At 40.7% G+C, this 21556-nt stretch overlaps 2 protein-coding genes across 3 annotated transcripts in view; one reads left to right on the top strand and one right to left on the bottom strand.

Moving 5' to 3' along the window:
- The window catches only part of KIAA1549L (KIAA1549 like), a 77425-nt gene extending 72532 nt beyond the window's left edge, over positions 1 to 4893 (top strand). For both annotated transcript variants that reach the window (XM_086749813.1, XM_086749812.1), the window contains exon 20: positions 1244 to 4893. In XM_086749813.1, coding sequence (XP_086605939.1) covers positions 1244 to 1525 — 282 coding nt within the window. In that variant the 3' untranslated portion in view covers positions 1526 to 4893. The remainder of the gene's footprint in view (positions 1 to 1243) is intronic.
- Positions 4894 to 18188: 13295 nt separating this feature from the next.
- C5H11orf91 (chromosome 5 C11orf91 homolog) lies at positions 18189 to 19735 on the bottom strand. The gene is made up of 2 exons (XM_086747989.1): positions 19378 to 19735; positions 18189 to 18259 (listed from the first exon to the last, which is right to left on the bottom strand). The coding sequence occupies exons 1-2, from the start codon at positions 19733 to 19735 to the stop codon at positions 18189 to 18191; spliced, it is 429 nt and encodes a 142-aa protein (XP_086604115.1).
- Between the last annotated feature and the right edge of the window lie 1821 nt (positions 19736 to 21556).

Below are 21556 nucleotides of genomic sequence, written 5' to 3'. Positions count from 1 at the left end.
CATTTATTTTCCAAATTGCTAGACGCTGCTTAGTGGAAATAGTAACCTGCTGGCCTCTAGTGGTGTGTTCACATGTTATACTACTGAAATGTTTGTCTTGAATAATCTATTGTAAACTAAAGACAGGCAATTGCAGTTAACGATCACTTTCATATCATGGCTGCTTCCTGTGTTTGTCTTATCACACCATACTCAAAGTGTTTGACATTCTCTTCATCTTTTGATGGATCGTATAGAGCGGACACCTACAATTCTGAAATTTTCCTTCTGGCATACCTGCCAAAGCCTTAGCTCCAGTGGATGAAGCACCTTACACCTCTGTCTGACTGAAATGCAAAAATTAGCATCTGCCCAACCACCTGTATTATACCCTTACATAAAACCATAATGTATTTGGAAAGTGAAATACAGGTAGTTTCCCCATTTAAAGCAAAAAGAATTACAAAGTTAACTTTTCATTAATTAAACATTGTGGAAACCTATCAGTTAACTTATAAATGTAGTATTCTGAGTATAGTGTAGATAAGTGTAGTTTTCTGAGTCACTCAGTTCATAAAAGGGCATCACTGAACTTTCCTTAATTACTTGTCATTGGCATTGACTAGAATGATTAACTGGTAAGTTTTTTCTCAAGAAGAAATTATCTTGTCCTAGTAACAGGTTATGGGTTGCCTTCTGTAGCAACATAAAGCCTTCCTCAAAATGAAGGGCTGTAGATTCCTGTTTTATAGACTTTTTTATCCATGTTCTCTGGATCTAATGAGGTTTTTTTAGGAACAGTAAGTCCAGAGACTTGACTTACTTGTATTAGACAGTGGCTGCAAATCAGCAAACTCTACTTTTCTGTTCTAGGCTTTTCAGTGTCCTGAAATGTAGTGGTGCTGTCTGTTTAAAACTGAAATGTTTAGGAGGAATAGTAAGCAGGGGACACACTTTCAGAAAAGCTTTCCTGCTTTGACTTTTTGCAGTGATGATAAATTAGGACATGCAATTTTTCCCCTGCAAGGTGTTTTTGCTGCCATAGTCTGAGGAGCTGAGTATTTGGTATGTTGACATGGGCATAAATGGCACATGCCAAGATAGACATTTGCAAACAGATGCTTAGGAGTATGAGGTTTATGTTCTCTTCATGTGGTCCTATCTGTTACATCTTACTCTGCCCCATGGAGGTTTGTGTTACCTGGTTGGTGGCATTACAGATCAGTTGTTCTGTATAATTTTGTATAATTACAATGCTCTACAGGTACCACTGCCTGGATACATCGAGGCTTACCCGAGGCCCCGCTACCAACATAATTCTCCTTCACGACTTCCTCGCCAATACAGCCAGCAAGCGAGCATGCATCCCAGCCTGGAACAAGCTCCTTTGCCATCCACTGCAGCTTCTCAGCAGAGCCTGACAGAAAATGACCCGTCTGACACTCCTCTCACCAACATTTCTACAGCTGCCCTTGTAAAGGCAATAAGAGAAGAAGTTGCTAAACTGGCCAAGAAGCAAACAGATATGTTTGAGTTCCAGGTCTAGTATATTTTGTGCACGGTACTTGTATCATGCAACCTGGGGTGTAGCCAGGAAAGCAACTCTTAATTTTCAGTTACAAACTTGCTGTGAATTGTGCCAAAGTGATGGCAATTTTTCTCTGTCTGAAAACTCAACACTATGAAATGACTTAAAGTAGAGCAACAGGACTCTGAAAATGCATAATTCTGCTTGTGAGCTAAGGAAATGCTGCCAGGTAACTGTTTAATATGGATAAGATAGATCATATGCAATTGTCTGTCACTTAGCTCTCATACTATGACCCATCATCACTAGAGATGCTGCTGAACATGTTTGCGCCACATGATGTTTCATTTGCAGGCCCAAAGGTAGAGCTGCTGAAAATAATTTCTACATGTCAAAACTTTGATTAAAGAAAATACAGGAGAACATGGTTGGCTAAAGGCCACAGTAGATGTGACAGTGGCCATGTTAATTGTTTGCTGCAGGACATTGTGTAAGGGATGCTGAATTCAGCAATGCAGAGTCATTCAGCCTTTTCATTCTAGAGACTGTATTCAAACCAAAAGAATTCGAGATGAGTAACTAATACAAATAAGTGTCCTGTAAATAGCCCCGATTCTTCTCATCCTATTAACAGTACAAAGAAGGGAAAGAAGAGAAGACTGTGAAGAAGGTGAATGATATTTTGATAATTGGTGCCTACCTTGTCCCTGAATGCCACTGATGAGTTATGGAAGAGATTTTTTTCAACGTGGCAGAATACAATGCATGAAGAGCCAACAAAGGATATTGGTGCTAGAAGCTTCCAGGAGAAATGAAAAAAGGTTATTCACGTTTGCTCTGTATTCAGGCTTTTCACTTCGAATGCATGTGAAGCTGGTAAACCTGAGACCTTTGAGCAAATCTTTCCAACCTGGAATAATGAATACACCTGCTTGGACAAGAAAACCTCTGTTTAACACAGTGCTTTTTTTCTCTTTCTTAAACAATGATATCTACTAAACTGATGCCAGAAAGTGCTACGTGAAGCTGCAGTTGATTTTGATTACACTGGAACAGTGAATGCACACCCAGGAAATTCTGAATGTAGAGGACCTGATTATTATATTAACATGTAAATAAGTAAACAGTTACATGAATTAACAAAAATACTAATGTCCTGTGAAAAAGGGATAATTTCCAGAAATTATGCTAACTTTATATTGTGCAAGATAAAGGTCACTAATTGTTAAACTGCATTGCTGTATGAATCCAATCCCAAAAGAAAATCAAACCAGTTGAATGGGACAATAGTTCATCTTTTGCAGTTATACAAAACAATTGGAGATCATGAACAATTGTTTTTAGTTCCTTCGACAAGTAGCTTTGAGAACTGAAGTTGTTGCAAAATTTGTTATGTTGGGCATGTTTGATGTCAACTGGAGTCAAAGGTAATGTCCTTCATTTCAGTAAGTTATTTAGTTATCCTTAATTGCTTATGCTATTTTGTCTGATCATTTCATTTCCCTGAGTTTCTTTGGTCTTTACTGAGATGAGAAAGGGAACTTGGTTTAGCTTTTTGAACATCAGTAAAATAAGAGGAGGAGACGGGAGACTAGAATAGGAAATAGGAGAAGAAATTGATAAAGCACAAACTCTTAGAGCTATTTTTCCCCAAATAATTATATTATAAACCCTGACTGAGATTGTGATACATAGTTATCCTAGAATAAACAGATATCTTCTGCTCCAATACCTTAAATAGTGCAGAAGCTTTTTGAATGCTAGCTAATCTTTAAAGAAATGTGAAATTTCATTTTTATTATTTAAAAATCAAATATAAATAAAATGTATTTTTGTAATTCCTATGTATATATGTGCTGTATATTTATATGTGACTAGTCTGCTATGGTCAGAAAATTTCCATAAACCAAGTGCAAAAAAAGGAAAAAGAAAAAAAAATAAAAAAACCCCTAGTAATTTTAATGATCACTGTAAACATGCTATGTCTGGAGTACAAAAATATACATTTGGGTGACTTGGATACTAAACAACCAAAGAAACTCAATCTTTCATATAAATATAAGCCTAGTAAAGACAGGCGACTGTCTTAATTACCTATCAGCTAACTAATACTGATCTTATCAGTGTAATACAATACATCCAAATGTCTTTTTGTATTGAATTAATAGCTGCCTAGGAATATCACACTTAAAAATAACAACTTAAAAATACTGGGCCAAACTCACCATGCCATAAAAAGACTGGTTCTGGTTGGCTTCAGTGGGAACTTTACTAACTGACAGCAAGGCTGAGTTTCTTCTCTATTGGGTTTTGTTTATACATGCAAGTTTCATACAATAAGCAGAACAATATTCTACTTATTTTTTCAGCCATTTAAATCACTCTAACATAAGTGCAGACATAATTGAAGAGTGGTTTATTGTTATGCAGCCCAAGCTGGTTCATAACTGACTTATGCTAACGTGGTAAGTGAAATCTACAGTAAATTGTGCCAGACACGTTTTGCATCAGCTTTATTACCTCAGCTGTTAAATGATTCTTCTATTTAGCCCAGTGAAATTTTGCAAATAGATAGGCCTTTCTATGCAATGGGGAGTGAAATGTGCTGTGAAACACAGTTCTATATCTTAGACTCCAGTTTTGCAGAGTTATTCTAATGCTGCGAGTATGGAAGCAGCAGCAATCGCATGGATGGGAGTGTCGAAGCCCTACAGCTGGAAAGGGTGATGTTATGATATACTCCCAAAAGAGTCAGAGGAGGTAGGACATACCAGATTTAAACAGCATCTTTGAGATACAGCTTTGTATGCAAATCTGTACTGAAAATTAGGGTAAAGCCTTGTATATCTTACAGGATGAAGTGTATATCTTGCCATACTGAAAATGTAAAAGTTTGGAAATTATGTAGATGTGCAGGGTTTGAATGCCTACATGCAAACAAAATGAACAAATAGAAAAATCCCAAATAAAAACATTTAAATAGCCTTCTAGAAAGAAAAAATATTTCAATAAAGTTAAACAAAGTACTCTTCATACCACTGAGGAAGACCTGTTAGACTTTCAAAATTAATTTTGTTTGGTATTGTATTGACGATGTGCAGTCTATTGAATATTCCCTTAACCATCACTCTAAAACCATTGTGGTGCACTTTATTCACAAAGATATTTTACATTCTTCATTCGTAATGGCTTTTTATCTTGTTTGTAATATGTTCCTGTATGTTTTTTTTTTAAGTAAGATTATACCAAGACAGTAAGGACATTCCTGGGAAAGAAAAATCATGCTGTAATATTTATACTGTCTGAGCACAAAGAAATGATAAAATGAAAATACAGTGTACAAATAATTTGTAATATAATAAACATTTTGTATGGCTACAACTACAGTATAGTTTTTCAACATTGATTTAAAAGAAGAAAGTATACCTGTTTAAAATTATAACCTTATCAAAATATATTCATTCCATTTTTACTGATAACAAATTAGTCATTAAGGTTTTTCTACTGAATGTCCCAGTTTTCTTTAAAATTATGTTAAATGTTTATGTGAAAATACTGTTTTCTGTGTACAAAAAGTTGATGTTCCAACCACTATTTGTCTTCAGACTTATAAATCACCAGTAGAAACATCTGGAAATGAAGCGCACGTAAAGTTACTTCTCAGTATGTGTGTAAGGACCACTCTCAGTAGGCATACTGTGTGTGACATTTATGAACATCAGTAAAACAGTAACTTTAAAAAGATAGTCCTTGTCAGTATTATTTTGAGGAAAACATTTTATTTGGATTTGAGAGAAGCTCTAGCACTCAGTGTAGTAATAATAGTAATAATATTTGTATCTAACAATATCATGGATAGAACTTGATAGAAGTGCACGTAAATTCTTTCTATAGCAATGGGGAAATTATCATAAGTAATTGTCGTAGTTCAGGCCCGATCAGGACCAGACTACGCAGTCTCTCTCTCACTCCCCCCACCCTCCGAGAGAACAGGGAGAGAAAATATAAGGAAAAACGGCTCGAGGTTTGAGATAAGGACAGGGAGAAATCCTTAAAGTTACCATCACGGGCAAAACAGACTCGACTTGGGGAAAACTATTCATTTATTACTGCAAACAGCAGGATAATGAGACAGGGAACAAGATAACCTCCCTCCACCCCTCCCTCTTCCCAAGCTTAACATTATCTCTACTACCTTCCCCCCGCCCCGAGCGGCACAGGGGGGAAGAGGGAATGGGGGTTGCAGTCAGTTCATCACATGTTGTTTCATGCCACTGCTTCATGGTTGGGGGGTTGGGGTCTCTCCAGAACAGCTGTCCCAGCGGGCCCTCCACGGGCCACAGCCACCTTCAGGCATCCACCTCCCCCGGTGTGGGGCCCTTCACGGGCTCCAAGTGGATCTCTGCTCCTCCGTGGACCTCCATGGGCTGCAGGGGGACAACCTGCTCCACCATGGTCGTCACCACAGGCTGCAGGGGAATCTTGGCCAGGAGCTGCTTTACTCCTCCCCCTCACTTCTGAACTGACCTTGGTGTCTGCAGCCGTTCCTCACAACAGGCTGGTAGATGTCTCTCAGGATCTTTTTTACATCTTATTCACTTCTCGTCTCCTCTCCACTTCTTGCAGCCGGGCTGGACCGAGTCGGGCCCAGTTGGCTGCCTGGCAAGAGGCCAGAGGGTGAGGCCTGCAAGGCCCATGAGGCCTGCGCCTCCCCCTCTGCGCCTCTGCCCCCCACTCAGCTTCTTCACATCTTCTCATCTCTCTTTTTTTTTTTTTCTGTTTTCCCTTTCTTAAATACATTATCGCAGAGGCGTTATCATGGGACATTCTGCTACCAATTGGCTCGGCCTTGGCCGGCAGCAGGCCCGCCCTAGGCCCGGCCGAGTCCACTGAACAAAGGGGAGCGACTTCTAGCAGTTTCCTACAGAAGCTACCACCTTAGGCCCCCCCTCACTAACAAAACCACGACAGTAATGATCATTTCTTTTTCAGACTGACTTTGAAAAGGTGAGACATGGAGGAAAGAAAATGTAAGATAAAAATGCGAAGTAGGTAGAAAAAGCAGCACTGGATTGAGTGGCAGAAATGAAGTGAGGCCTCTGTCTTGTTTGATGACATGTACAAACTACAGCTTTTGTTATATTTCAAGATGTCTGAATGTAAAGAATTAATTACACTTTAATGCACATTTTCAGTCCCGCATTGCAAATAGAAGCTGGCAGTTAACTCTTGTAAAAATCTGAGGGAGCTTGAAAGCAGCAAGTTTTCTGAGCTGGCAGGAGAAGTCACTTCATTTTGCTGACCTTGTTCATCATGTAGATCTCTGAGCAGCTCTGAGTAGTGTCCAAGGATGCTATAAATCAGTTACGGTCCTGACCTTGCATTTCTTGTTCATAAGCAAATCTCAGTGGCTTCCCATACTTCACTGACATGAAATGGGATAGGAAGAGAACAAGTGTCAGATAATATGAAGGATCTTAACAGGTCAGGAGTACAGTCTGGAAGCCATGAATCTTCTGTTGTGTGCTAAATCACACCTACCAGAAAATGGTCGTGTTTGGCAGCTGTCCTTGGCAAAGTGCATTCCTTTCATTGTCAATGACAGATATGTATAAATTAAGACTCAGTCCTATCACAAAAGACTGTATCAATTAATGCTTCCACTCCTTCTTGTAAGCCATGTTCATTCTCTGTGTGGCTCCACATGAGAGTAGCATCGTTAACACGAGTGGTTCCCAGTTACTCAGAGTAATTTCTTGTAATAAACCACCGAGTAGTATGGCATCTTCTGTATATTCTACTACATCATTAGAAGGGAGGGAAAAAAAGACATGATCATACAGTATCTTAGCATATCAATGCCATTAGGCTTTTTTTTTTTTAAAAAAAAGACTTTATGAAAAAGGGAAAGTTTGGTCTGCTAAGATCAGGACTGCTCACTAGTCAGAGTGTGTACAGAGTACCCTTTCTGCTCAGCGTGCTGCTGTGGCTGATGGAGGAGATCTCTCCTCTCACCCCTTACTCCCCCCTCCATAAAAGGGTACAAGCATACAGCTTTTTTGAGTAAGACAGATGTAACTCTAAAAATAAGTGTATGGGGTAAATAACATATACCGAGTTCTCTGTGATGACTCCAGATGCGTTACTGGTCTGCTAACCAATTTTTACAAAGCAGTATGTGTTCAAAGAGAAATGAATTAGCTCAAGCTTGTTTACTATAATGTTATTTAGGCATAGCACTGCAGACTTTTTAACAGTGCTATATGCAGTTGGTATGTCAAAAGGTTAACTTATACTTTCTGTGCTAGACTTCCTTTGCATGGGTTAATTTTTTGACCATAACTCCAGAACTGAATAAGATTTTTTTTTCTTATCAAAATATTTCAAAGTTATATTTTTCCATTTTAAAGTGTAGACATGCAAAATGAGAATGAGTGCTCATTTAGAATTTTTTTTTTTTTTAAGTCTTGCCTTTCTCCCACAAATAAATAATGCAAAGCTTGACTTGTGGAAATGAGATTTATATAGGTTAGTAAATGAATTGGGTACTGACTTGCTCTTTAAAAGAAAGTTTCAAGATGGCCAAGTCATAAAGGCATACCTGGTTAATACTGCAGAATCTCTATTGAGAATAACTGCATTCCACATTCTTGATGAAAAATGTTTTGCCACGCGCAGTGAGTGAAAAACAATCTGAAAACTGCACATCTGGGGATTCCTCTTATCCAGGAAAGTTATTGCTTGGACTGTATACAAGACATGGGAGATGGGACAGGGATTTCAATGGGGCTCTGGAGGGCGACAGACTACCCTATGTAACACACTTGCCCTTTGAGCAGTCCTTAATACCAACAGATGTAAAAACTACAGCCACTAAAGTGGTATGGCAGAAAGGTGGTTTAGATTCTAATTTTTAAAACTGATGAGATGCCCCAAAATCATATATTTCATGTTTTAAAAATCACTTTGATACCATATTCCTATTGAAAAATCCTCAAGGATTTTCAATAGGAATACGGTATAATCCTCATATATATATATATATATATATATTTGAGGATGATACCAAAAAATATGTAAAAAAATATTTTTTGAAAACTAGGTCTTTTATCCATCTCTTTGTCCTCATACACTTCAGGTTCCTTAAGGTGTTCAGAGGCAGTAATGAAGACTTAGCTCCCAGTTCTTCTGTTATGAAGCTCATGAAAGACGAGAAATGGATTTTAAGTAGTTAGGTGGTCAAATGTATAGCAGATATCTCAAAAATAATTACAATAACATGAAGAGATGTTTCAGAAATTTGATATTTTTGCATTTGTTAAAAATAATTCTTGTTTTAAAAGTGCCTGACTTTTCATGAATTTCCATGCTCAATTCTTTCCCAAGAAGTAGCTTGAAACTATATTACATTCTGTAAATAATTTTGTAACTTAGGCAATAATGGGTCCAAAGGATTGTAAATTACACAGAAAGCTCATTCCACTGAGTACAGTATTTAGAGAGGACGTGATTTTTTTTCCTTCCAAAGTATGTCCCTCCTCACTGCAGCTTACTGCATTTCTATGCTTTGTAAACCAATGTCTAAACAGCATTAACACACGTTGGCATCAGTTAAAATCTCATTTATCTGGCAAGCAGCACTGCCTTTTGCAACCTCCAGTGGGACCTTCTAAAGAGTGCCTGTGTATAAGATTTTTTTTTTTTTTTAAACTATTAAAACACAAATTTGTGGGTCCTTAACTGTGGCTTTTTGCAAGTAATCAGTGGCTTTTAGGTCCTGCATCATCAGCAAACTTAATCAATGGATACCTTGAGATGTGATGCAGCAGAATACAGCAGCCTATGCCAGGCATTCACCAGGATCCAAAAAGCAAGTGACTATAGTAGAAGGATAGGGGGTAAACCTTCTATTTCAGCAGTGGATGGACACTAAGTAATTGTGAATTGATTACCATGGCAGGTCAAAGAGTCTTGACGTTAACTGCTTAGAATTGATTTTATATATTTGGTTAGCTTTTGATTTCTTCATTTGTTTAAAGAGTGCCAAAATAGCAACATTAACAGCATATTCTATTTCAGAGTTACAAACATGGGACATCAGAAAGTAAGTAAACTTGAGGTTTATTCTTTGTCCTTTCCTTTATCTACTGCTTTCAACACTGCAAATAAAAACAAAACAAAACAAAACACCACTTTACCCTCCACCAAATTAATTTTAGTATTTCTTTCTATGACAGACCAGGAAGACTTTTTTCATTTCACGTTGGTGTTGTTTCTTCAAACTGTGTTCAAGGTCATATCTGATATGAAAGAAAAAAAGAAAAGACTGTAAAGCCAAAAATCTTTGAAAGTAAGATACAACCCATCTTACTAAGGCTTGAATTTTGGTTTAGGATTTAGGAACCCAGCAGAAACAGCTCAGACCCAACCAAGGGTCTGTTCTGGGCAGTTTTTTTGGTCTCGTTAGAAAGGATACGTGTACAGCAGAGATAATACTATATCCTTTGACTCTTTATTTTAATTTAATTTCTTTCTTGCTGTAGGTGTGCATTTTGATTTTGACTTTTACATCGGTGTACACAAACAGGTGCACTCTTTATTAGCTTGCTGATATACTGCTGGTGTGACAGAAGTAGTAACAAATATATGTGATATCATTTTTAATTAGCTATGGCACTGTGTGCTTTTGGCTGATGTTCTGCTTTGTGATACTTACAGATGTCATATTAGTATTAAGGTGACATGAATATAGATAACGTCTTCCATTGAAGTTATTGGTAAAATACCTGCTCAAGGAGAGCAGGATTGATCCAGTATTATCTCAGTGAATTAACTATCACAAGTATCTTTAAATTGTGCAATGCTATCTAGTTATGGGTAGCTGGAAATTAGAAGATAAGAAGTTGGTTGTCCCTTCTTCATAATTTTGGATTGGTCCTGGGCAAGGTGCTTAATCTGACTGTGCCTCAGTGTCACCCTCCATAAAGCACGGTGAAGGGACTGTCTCTGCTCACACCGCTGGTGAGAGGCTGAATGAACTCATAATGTTAAAAAAATTGAAACCTTAGAGTGGAAGTGGATACTTTAGTATGAAGCGCTACTTACTATTTAATGGAGCTTGGTAATTGTTCAAGACTGTAAGTTACCTGTTCCTCTGGTAGCATTTAAATATACATGAATTTACAAGAAAAAATCTCCACTTCCTCATACTATTTCAGTATGTTCTAGGAAGCCTTTCCAAAAACAGCTTCTACGCTTTTTTACAGAGATGTTATATCAATAAATTGTCTCATTTCTCTTGCAACAGATTTCACTTTCTGATGAAATCAACTTTTCTTACATCTTTGAATTATGGAAAGAACTAGCTCTGCATGATTACAAATATCCATATTATCTTTGTTGTTCACAGCTTGATTCAACTAAACTGTAATGGCTGTGTCTGTGAAAATTGCTCAAAATTTGTAAGTGTTTCAGCTGTAAATGGGAAAATTAGTTTTCTGAAGCCAGTTAAGAGCGTGATTTGTAAAGCTAAGTGTAGAGATTAAACTGAAAGAGGAAGAAAATAATTAATTAAAATTTATACTATGCAATCAGAAAGGGAATCTCCAAGAACTGGTTCCTTTTGCAATGACAGACGTAAAACCTTATCAATGGTAGAATTTTATGTATCGCTGAAAAGGAGGCATTTAAAATGTTCTGGGTCATTACCAAACAGCTGTTTTTACTCTGAACCATAGGGTGATTCTAGAAATGAAGCTTACAAATACAAAGAATAGTTTCTTTCATGTTAGTGGCTGTAGCTTAGTTGAACTTGTACATGTTTTTTTCTTGGCAATTTTGCACATTAAATAAAATATGTCTTAAAATCTATGCTGCTACTTACTGGTTGTTCCTGCCGTGTCCTTTTCTGTAGATCAGGTACTTTAAAGCATAAGCATGCCTTTGCCTTGGAGCTGCCAGGCCTCTGGGCTGTGTAGGGGTCCCACTGCTCATGCTCTTAAGGCAGAACCTGGCAGACAACAGGAAAGGAATTTTAAGAACTCCACAAATTAAAATCATGTATATCAGCGGTGGTGTTCCCTCTGAAGAAAGACATTTTCCTGCCTTATGAGGTGAGGAGAGTAACCAGCAAGACCGTGGGTTTTGAGGACATCTTATGATCCTGTGTTTCCTTTCGGAATTTTTGTTCTCACCTTAACATCCTCTATACCTTCCCCTATTATTCAGTCAGTTACTGTGATTTTTATTGATATTTACTCAGGTCTAAGTTTCCTGCTATCAGTCTGAAGTGAAATGAAAAGAAAAGGGAAAATGCAGGTATGTGCTTTTGACAGTAGTGCTTTTGTGATGCAATAAATTTGGAATAAAAAGTTCATTTTACTACAAGGAACACATCTAAGCCTGTCTTTGTAGTTTCAGAGAAAAAGAGATGTTGGAAAGGATCTTCCCAAAATAGAGGATAAATGAAGTTCCTAGTGTACGTATCACTACTAAGGTTCTGGACAGATGGTATACTTAAGATACAGTTATATATATATGTATAAGTTGTGACTGTGAGTGCTTAAATTGTCTCAAGGGGTTGTTCTGGCTTTTCTCAAGATATACCAAAATCTCAGCCTATTTTGCAAGTGTATGTTTGTAGCGTGTAACACTAAACAACGGACTGGTGTTATTAATAATTACATCTTTCCTTAGAAAGGCCAAATGCACAACTTATTGACTGCTTCCTGATTAGCACCTCTTATGGTACCTCTTTGATGAAGTATTTAGATGTCTGTGATCTTAAGAAACACTAGCTCCCAAACAAACAAAAGAGGACAAGCTTCCTAGAGTTAAGTGCTGCTTTACTTGATGCAGCGGGGAATGTGATCACTGAGCATAAGGAGAAGGCTGAGGTCCTCAACGCCTTCTTTACTTCTGCCTTTAATAGGCAGATCAGTTATCCTCAGGGCACTTTATGCCCTAATCTGGAAGTCTGGGATGCCAGGCCGAGTACACCCCCTGTGGTACAGGTGGAGACAGTTAGAGAGCTCCTTCTCCATCTGGACTGCCACAAGTCCATGGGACCGGACGGGCTCCATCCTAGGGTGCTAAGGGAGTTGGCGGGGGTGACTGCCGAGCCGCTCTCGGCCATCTACCAGCGGTCCTGGTTATCTGGGGAGGTCCCGGAGGACTGGAGGCTTGCCGATGTGACTCCCATCTACAAGAAGGGCCGTAAGGAGGATCCAGGGAACTACAGGCCTGTCAGCCTGACCTCAGTACCTGGGAAAGTTATGGAGCAAATCATCTTGGGTGAGATCACTTGGCATATGAGTGGCATCCAGGGGATCAGGCCCAGCCAGCACGGGTTCACGAAAGGCAGGTCGTGCTTGACCAACCTCATTTCCTTTTACGACTGGGTGACCAGACTGGTGGATGAAGGAAAGGCTGTTGATGTGGTCTACACCTGGACTTCAGCAAGGCCTTTGACACAGTCTCTCACAGTATTCTCCTAGGGAAACTGGCTGCCTGTGGACTGGGTAGGTATACCCTTCTTTGGATAAAGAACTGGCTAGGGGGCCGTGCCCAGCGGGTAGTAGTTAATGGAGTCAAGTCCAGCTGGCAGCCTGTTACAAGTGGTGTCCCCCAGGGGTCGGTACTTGGGCCCATCTTGTTCAATATCTTTATTGATGACCTAGACGAGGGGATTGAGTGTACCCTCAGTAAGTTTGCAGATGACACCAAGTTGGGTGGTGGTGTTGATCTGCCTGAGGGTAGGGAGGCCCTTCAGAGGGATCTGGATAGGCTGGAGAGCTGGGCTGAGCTGAATGGCATGAGGTTCAACAAGGCCAAGTGTCGGGTCCTGCATTTTGGCCACAATAACCCCATGCAGCGCTATAGGCTCGGAGCTGAGTGGCTGGAGGACTGTGAAGAGGAAAGGGACCTGGGGGTGTTGGTTGATGCTCAGCTGAACATGAGCCGACAGTCTGCCCAGGTGGCCAAGAGGGCCAACGGCATCCTGGCCTGCATTAGAAATAGTGTGGCCAGCAGGAGCAGGGAGGTAATCATCCCCCTGTATTCGGCACTGGTGAGGCCGCACCTCGAGTATTGTGTTCAGTTTTGGGCCCCTCACTACAAGAAAGACATTGAAGCCCTGGAACGTGTCCAGAGAAGGGCAACAAAGCTGGTGAGGGGTCTGGAGCACAAGTCTTATGAGGAGCGGCTGAGAGAGTTGGGATTGTTTAGTCTGGAGAAGAGGAGGCTCAGGGGAGACCTCATTGCACTCTATAGCTTCCTGAAGGCAGGTTGTGATGAACAGGGGTTTGGCCTCTTCTTCCAGGCAACAAGCAGGACCCGAGGAAATGGCCACAAGTTGTACCAGAGGAGGTTTAGATTGGACTTGAGGAAAAACTTTTTCTCTCAAAGAGTGGTAAGGCACTGGAACGGCCTGCCCAGGGAGGTGGTGGAGTCTCCGTCCCTGGCAGTGTTCAAGAGGCGGCTTGATGAGAAGCTACAGGATATGGTTTAGTAGCTGCGGCAGCAATGGTAGTGGGAAGACGGTTGGACTAGATGATCTTATAGATCCCATCCAACCATGTGATTCTATGATTCTATGATTCTAAGATAATTTTGATTTCCCTACTTTATGTTGAGGTATTAGCTCTGAATTTTCAGTACAGGTGAGTCGATCCTGCAGCATTCGCTCCTGAGCACAGAAAGATAATTTTCTGATAGCTTAGTGCTTTTGGATTTCCTCTGTAATCTGTCCCTGAGCTAATTAATGCAGCTTTACTTGAAGATTAATTGACATTGTAATGATCCATTGTAATATAGCTGAGTATCTATTTGGAGAATTTTAACATAGCAAACTCTAAAATAAAGCAGTCTAAAATTTGATGGATCCAACTGCTTGGTATAAAATACTTTAAAGATTAAATGTATTCTTGTTTTGAAATGGCTTTGTAATGAATTTTCCCCATCATAAAGCAGCCAAAGCTGCTTCAAGTTTCAGAAGTGAAAGACCTGATGGCACTCTTTGGGGAGCACCTGAGTATCACTGAAGGTGTAGACACGGCTGTTTCAGCGAAAGAGCTGTCATTGCTCAGCCCTCAGGCTGGCTGAGAGGACGTGACACTCTGCTTTTTGAGAAACCTTCTTTGTTAAGAATAGGAAATGGGAGCAACCTACTGATGTTTTGAGATCTCTGCCCGTGAATCAAAATTTTAGCCTAATGTTTCTTTCTTGAATGCAATAGAGATAGATTTGTTGAGTCACAAGGCAGCTATATGAAAGAGATCTGAGCTGTGCCAGCATCTAAATGTCAGGTTTAGCCTTCCCGGAGCAGTCAAAGAGAACAGAAACAACTAAAAAAAAAAGAATGATATATACTTTATGAATTAAAAAACCCTGCGTTAAGAGTGCTCATTTTATTTTATTTAATATATGTTTAAGTTTTACAAAGGAAGCAATGAATAGATGAGTTTTGAGATGAACCCATAAGCCTACAGAGATGAGGGAAAATTACCAGATGTAACAAGGTCAGGTGGAAACAGAAGAAAAGTAAAGGTAAATAAAATGTTCATGGACAAATGAGAATCAACAGATGCACCATTATATTTAACTGGTTGCTTGTCTAGGTTGCTAATACAAGCTTATCACTCTTTCACCAAATTCATACACATGCATATGCTTAGTATTTCCAATTGAGTGTACAAACAGGGATTCCTTCAAGGCAGAAATATTTCATCCTATGTCCCGTGTTTTCCCTACAGTCTCTTAAGTTACTTTTGTAACTGCTACTTCACACACAGAAGGCCAAATTGGCTTTCCAGTGAAGATAGCCACCATCCCTTAATGATCTCCTTGGAATGCTGAGATGCCTCAGTGAAAGGACTTTGACCTGATAGCAGAGTGCCCTGGTTGATGCCAGCCAAGGGAAACGATTCTGCCTTGGTTTGGCATGTGAACTAAATTATTTTTTTTCAGTAGATGTGTGTCCCCAGGCAACTTTAATTGAGATTACATATCAACTGATGTTATTCCTTGCATTATCACCCGGTAATTAAACATGACATGTTGTTTTAGCATAAAGGCCATATGACAGAAACTGAACAACAGATGGAAAAAGATTTGAACTGTGTGCCTAGGAAAAGTAGCTTTGTTTAAGCCAAGAAAACTTTGAGTGAGTAATGGCTGATGAAAGCTGGATGCAAAGTGAAAGAGCTGGTAAACAATGAGGGGAAGTAATAGTTATCGAGCAGTGATAATATGTAATGGAAATCCTTTTAGGCTCTTGCAATAACCATTGGAATCTTAGAGTGATTTAGGAGTGAAATTATTGTGGAGATGAAGATAGTTCCTGTGCTACCTAACGTGATTTAAAAGCTCTTACTTCTGTGCAAAGCCTTTGAAGGCCCCTGTATACTTTTTTTGTCCTGTCCAAATTTGTCTTGCAGTATTTAGTTAAGCACTAATATGGTTCCTGTTTTCAGAGTAATTAACCATTGCAGTTTCTGTTCATAGGTTTAGCCTCAAAACACTTTGAGAGACTTTTAATCTTCATTCTGCAGAGGGAGCTATAAAACACCAAATCACAGATTTCCAAGGTATTTCGGTAATAATTTGATTCTTTAGGCACCTAGATCTACCTTTTGTATATTTACTACCTCAGCCTCCAAGATGTGACTGGAAAAAAGAGATAAATCATTGATGGTTATGTGAGCAGTTTCTGACCAGGTATAAAATTAGCTCATTTAAGAAACCCACTTTGGAAGTTACTTGTGGTGTGCTGTCTGGAGTAAAACAGCTTAAAAGATGCCAACAAGTGAAAACAGAACTGTTTAGCCAGAAGCACAATGCCATTAATTAGGCTTTAAAGAGCTAAGCAGGAATTAAATGGTGCCAAGGTGGGCCTAAAGAAAAGATTTCAGAAAGTTGAAGAAAGAGAGTGTTTATATAGGAGTGAATAATGCATTTGTAGTGTAAATGGGGAAGCTTGTGGTAGCTACTATTGATCTGTGAACACTCGACCCAGCGCGCAGGCGGCTGTCGGGGCCTTGGGCCCACCTGGAGGCTGCAGGGGCCCTGACCAGCCTCCTCCCTGCCCTAAGCTCCCTGCTCTCTGCCCCACAGGCCCAGCAGCCCCATCTTAAACACCGGCCCCAGCTCCCACCCTGGCCTGGGCTGCATTGCAAGCGTGTCTGTGAGTACGCTTTGAGGTTTTAGCGTGAGACCTGCCACGGGCCTGTGTTACAGGTAGTTTTGTGTCCGGTCCTGCCCTGGGCTTCCTGCATGGGCCGGGGGCCTGGTCTCTCGCCTTGCCCTGCCTGAGGCACACGGGAGCTTTGGACAAAACCTGGCCTTAGTGCACTCCCCTCAGCCCCGCTCGGGCTTTGTTTCATTAAAAACATATTTATTAGCAGACAAAACTGTGAATTGCCATATTGGCAAATGAGACACCCAGTTGACAACAGCAGTTGCGAATGGTAAGAATCCTATTTAACATCATCTAGCTGCTCTGATAAAATGTGATTACTATAGTTCGCTGATTGACAAATGTGAGTTATAAACTAGGTATGTTTTTAATATAAACTCTGTGTAAGGCAGATCAAAATCTGACTGGAAAGATTAAGATAGTAAAAGAGAGAATGCTTTAATAAGCAGTAATAGGAAGTAAAATGTTGATATCGTATTGTGTTAAAATGCTACACAGTCAAGCAACTTGAATGCAGTTTTGAAAAAACAGATTAAAATATTACTTTTTTTTTTTTTAAAAAAAAAAAGCTTCTTGCCAAAATATGATAGCTTCAGGGTTGGTAACTTTATTATTTCATGCTGCCATCTATTGCTCTTGAATTAGAACAGGAAATAGTAATTGGTATCCTTTTATCAGTCTGATGAGCCTATTTACTACTTTGTTAGGTTATTGTCGATGCCCTACATGGGTTTACTTTTTTAATGGCAGATGTTCTCCAAATTTTCAATCTGTCATCTCTGCCTCTGTCCATTTTTTTTTTCTCATGAAAGGACAAGCCTTCCAAACATAAGGAAGTTGTCACTCCAAAAACTGCCACAGGCTTTAGCATAAGTACTATTAATCCTAAACTAATAGCAAAATGTTAGTTAAAAGTCACTATTATATGACTATTCTGTCAAAAAATAACTCAAGCCATAACTTCTGTAATTCTGTGGTGCACTAAAGACAATAAAAGAATAAATTGTGATTGTAACATAGATTTTTATGCTAATGTGAGAGTAGTTTTCTAAAGCTTGCTTAGAGGCATAGGACTTTTACTATATCTATTTACTCTCAGGTATACTTACTTAACCTATTTAGAATTAAAACCAAAAAAGCCCTATATTTTGTATGGTAATTACTGTATTTCCCTGCTCCATGTATCTTGAAGATCATGAATGGCTTGCTAGGAATCCTGACATCAGCAGTGTTAATTTCTTAGTGTTTTTGAAGAAAAGAGTATCCATCCTGTTTGCCTATAGTAATTGGAGAAAATAGTAGTGTTATCATTAACTGATGTGAAACAAATCACACACAAGAAAAGGCAACAAGAAAATATACTGTATTTTTTAATTTAGTGTACTAGCATGTAAGAAGTAGAAAAATAATATCAAAGATCTATTAAAATACTCTATAGTGATATAGTGACGGAATATCCAGCTGAAATAATCCTCATCCTGTTGGTGGCTATTTCTTCAGCTTCTGCCTTGCTTTCATGCTTTGTATCTTTTCTTCTTTCAGTGCTTTCAGAAGTTTATCTAAACAGGAACGAAACATAATTTGTCATTACTTTTGTCATTAATACTTCCCAATACTTTCAAGAAAATCAAATAATGTGTTAAGCAAACTAGTAACATTCCTTACAATTTCTTGTCTAGCAAATACCTGAAAACTAAAGTTTCTCACATAATGAAAATAGTAGGTATTAAAATGGAAAAAGGTATGTATTGCTATGACAAAGGAAAAAAAACCTATTAATTTCCTGTTCTGAAATGTATGAAAACTACTTATTGCAATTTTTTTGAGATCTTCCTTTGTATGTGTGTATGTGATGGACAATTCTTCTGCGTTCTTGTAACCTGTGCACTCCTGAAAGTTTCCTGACTGGCAGCCTGTGGCCTTGAAGGAAATAATGAGCATCACATCCTTACAGTTGTTGGCCTCCCTGCTGGAACTCTTGATAATCACTATCTGCTGAACTATTTTATTTCCTGTATTTCCTTCATGGCTAGTAGGTTTTAGAATTAAAATGCCAAATTAATTAAACTTTTTTTTTTTTTAATGCCTCCAACTATCTGCGGTCATCAGTGGCCTTTACTTTACACCAATGCTGATTTACAACCACAGAATTTCATTAGTGGGGATACATTTTGCATGTACAAACTCCCTCTGATTTAAGAGGTGTCTGAATTGGTTTTGGCTAATGCTTAATGACTTTGGGGGTTTTATGACTCTGGAGGTTTTCTTCCTTTGTGCAAAAGTAACCACATGCGTAGTTCCTGTGCCTCCTTTAATTTGTTTCCCCAGCACACCAGTGACAGGGGTAGATGACACCAGACAAGGGTTTTGCTCCCTGCACCCCTTGTGCTCCCCCAGGCACCTGCTGCCGCGATCAGTCAGGTGCTGGGGACCCAGCCTGGGGAGCCTCGCACCGCTGTGTGTCCCCTTGGCTGGCCTACGGCGCTGAGGGTGCAGCGATACCCAAGGCTGCCTGTTCACATCAGGTTTCCGGGTTACTGATGGAGGAACCCGCCACCTTTGAGGCCGAGGTGTGCTGGGAGGCGGCAGCGACCCCGCAACGGCTCCCGAGCGAGGGGAGCCGCGGCCGGTTTGGGGCCCGTGCCCGCCCCCCGGTTATGGGGAGGGGGACACGCACACTGCTGGGCGTCGAAGCCGTCGCCGACGAGCGCCAGCAGCTCCAGCTCCTTGAGGCGGATGCCCAGCTCGCAGATCTCGCCCTCCAGCTGTGGCTGCTCCCCGGGCCGCCGTACGGGGCCCCCGCCCTCCTCCGCAGCCGCGGCCGGGCAGAAGAAGCGCAGCGGCTCGTAGGCGATGGGCGCCAGCCCCGCGGCCCAGCGGGGCGGCCCGGCGGCAACGGGCGGGGGCTGCCGCGGCCCGCACACGGCTGCGAAGAACGTCCGCGGGCCGCCGCTGTCGGCCGGGGGTGGGACGGGCTCGGCGCGGTCGTGGAAGTGGGGGAAGTAGAGGGGCCAGGGCGGGCGCTGCTCGGTCATGGCGGCCGCCGTCAGCCCCCGGCCGCCGACGGCGGTTGGCGTGGAGATGGGCCGGCCTCGGGCTGGGCGCGGGGCCCTCCATGCCGGGCGTCGCGGGCCCGGGGAGCCCGGGCGAGGGCTGGCTCCTTTCCCTTCTCCCCTTCTCCCGCGACGCCCCGGCGAAATAAGCTTTGAATCTCTAACACGACCGGTATGAAGCCAAAGTGTGGGTGATATTTCCGGCATAGCTGAATTTTCCTGCGAAAGGGCAGGTGCTTCACCCAGAGGTTTTACCTCAAGGCCGGGGACGTGGTACTTCAGGAGCATGTCAGGTTCTGAAGGGAGTTAAAAGACGTGAGGAAGGTGTTGTCAAGAATTGTCTTTTAGCTGTTTGCCCTCAGGCTACACATTAAATAAGGGAACCAGGTACTGAGGGTGGAAGGATGTTGGCGAGAGTAAATTTCATCTTCAGGGTACTCGCTCACGGATAGCTAATGCTCAAGAGTATCTGACATTCAGGATTATAGGATGGGGCTTTGGGGGTGTTTATTTGGTTGCTTTCTTTCCCCCCCTTTGGATTTGAGGACGAGACCTGTCATTAACACTGGCTCTTTGCGGTTCCATGGGCAACGATTCTGTTAGCCTTAGCTGTGTTTGCATTAAACATGACACCCTCCCTCCAGCCCTAGGCAGCTGTCGGGGACGTTGCTGGTTACTTCTGTAGAGCTCAGATCAAGACAAAAAGACCCTCTCTGGCTTCCAGCAGCAGGAGGACTTCTGGGATGGATTTGAGGTGATTTGAGGTGTTCTGGACAACCCTAATAAGAGAGGTACGTGCTGTACCAGTGCTGTTGGTAAAGGACTGATGACTGCAGGGGCTGTGGAGGGTAGTTACAATCAGTAAGTTCATTTAAAATGAGGTGAAAAGCCCCCTGCAGTACTAATACAGACTTGAGCAGGCTTCTACAATGCACAGCCCTTAGGAGACTGCTGTAGGCTCTAGAGTGAATTCCATTTTTAAAGCTGTCCCTGGAATAAAATGAGAAGTTTGGTATTACCTTTTTCTAGTGAAGTGAACTTCTGTGTACTTAAGTGTAGTGCTCTGTGCTGTGAGCCAATACTGATGTGAATGCTTTTTTTGAAATTTAGCAAGTCTACAGATATTAGCTGTCACAAGAGTGACAGTCAGTGCCCTGAAAAGTGGTAGGAGCAGAGAAATAGTGGGTGGAGTAATTCCTTATTTTATTTTTACGTGCACTGTTTAGGGAATGTGCTCAGACTTAGAGTTGAAACCAATTGTGTAATATGCAGTGTGCTAACATTATTAAAATTCCAGTACCAGTATAATACCAGTACAAGTTGCATATTTTGTGAATGGAACGCACATATTTTAAATAAGCACTAATCAGATGAGAAATCTGATAAGATTTTTCCCCCCTCCACCCTCCCAGTTCTTAGTAGGTTAGACAAGAACCACCAGTATAGTTGATTCAACATGGCAGTGGGAGGAGAGAGTCTAAGCCTTAGGTGGACACAGCATGTGCAAGTGTCTTTTTTTTTTTTGTTTCCACAATAATTTGGGAATGTATAGTAAAAGTCAATAAACCTTCCTTAACTAAGTCTTTGTGGATCACATTTGAAAGCAAAACGGTGCTCAGGCAGAATTTGCAGGGAGCTCTGCTTTTGAAACCAGCATGAGGCCCCGTGCTTCCACTGATCTTTCCTAAATAAGTTCCTGTTTATCTGTGAATATACAAAACAAACAAAAAATACATTGTTATTTTGTTTGAATCTGATTCAATGTGTCTTTGTTTATGCTCTAATTTAGCTTCCTTTTTATTG

The sequence above is a fragment of the Chlamydotis macqueenii genome, chromosome 5 (genome assembly GCF_036417535.1).
Source record: "Chlamydotis macqueenii isolate bChlMac1 chromosome 5, bChlMac1.mat, whole genome shotgun sequence".
Lineage (NCBI taxonomy): Eukaryota > Metazoa > Chordata > Aves > Otidiformes > Otididae > Chlamydotis > Chlamydotis macqueenii.
Note: the sequence above shows the minus strand (reverse complement) of the source record. Positions and strands in the feature narration are given on the sequence as shown.

Excerpts from the sequence above, each read along its gene's own strand:
- C5H11orf91 (XM_086747989.1), bottom strand. The coding sequence starts at position 19,735 with ATGACCGAGCAGCGCCCGCCCTGGCCCCTCTACTTCCCCCACTTCCAC. Across the intron at positions 18,260-19,377 it reads CGGCTTCGACGCCCAGCAGT|ATAAACTTCTGAAAGCACTG; the intron begins GTGCGTGTCCCC and ends GTTCCTGTTTAG.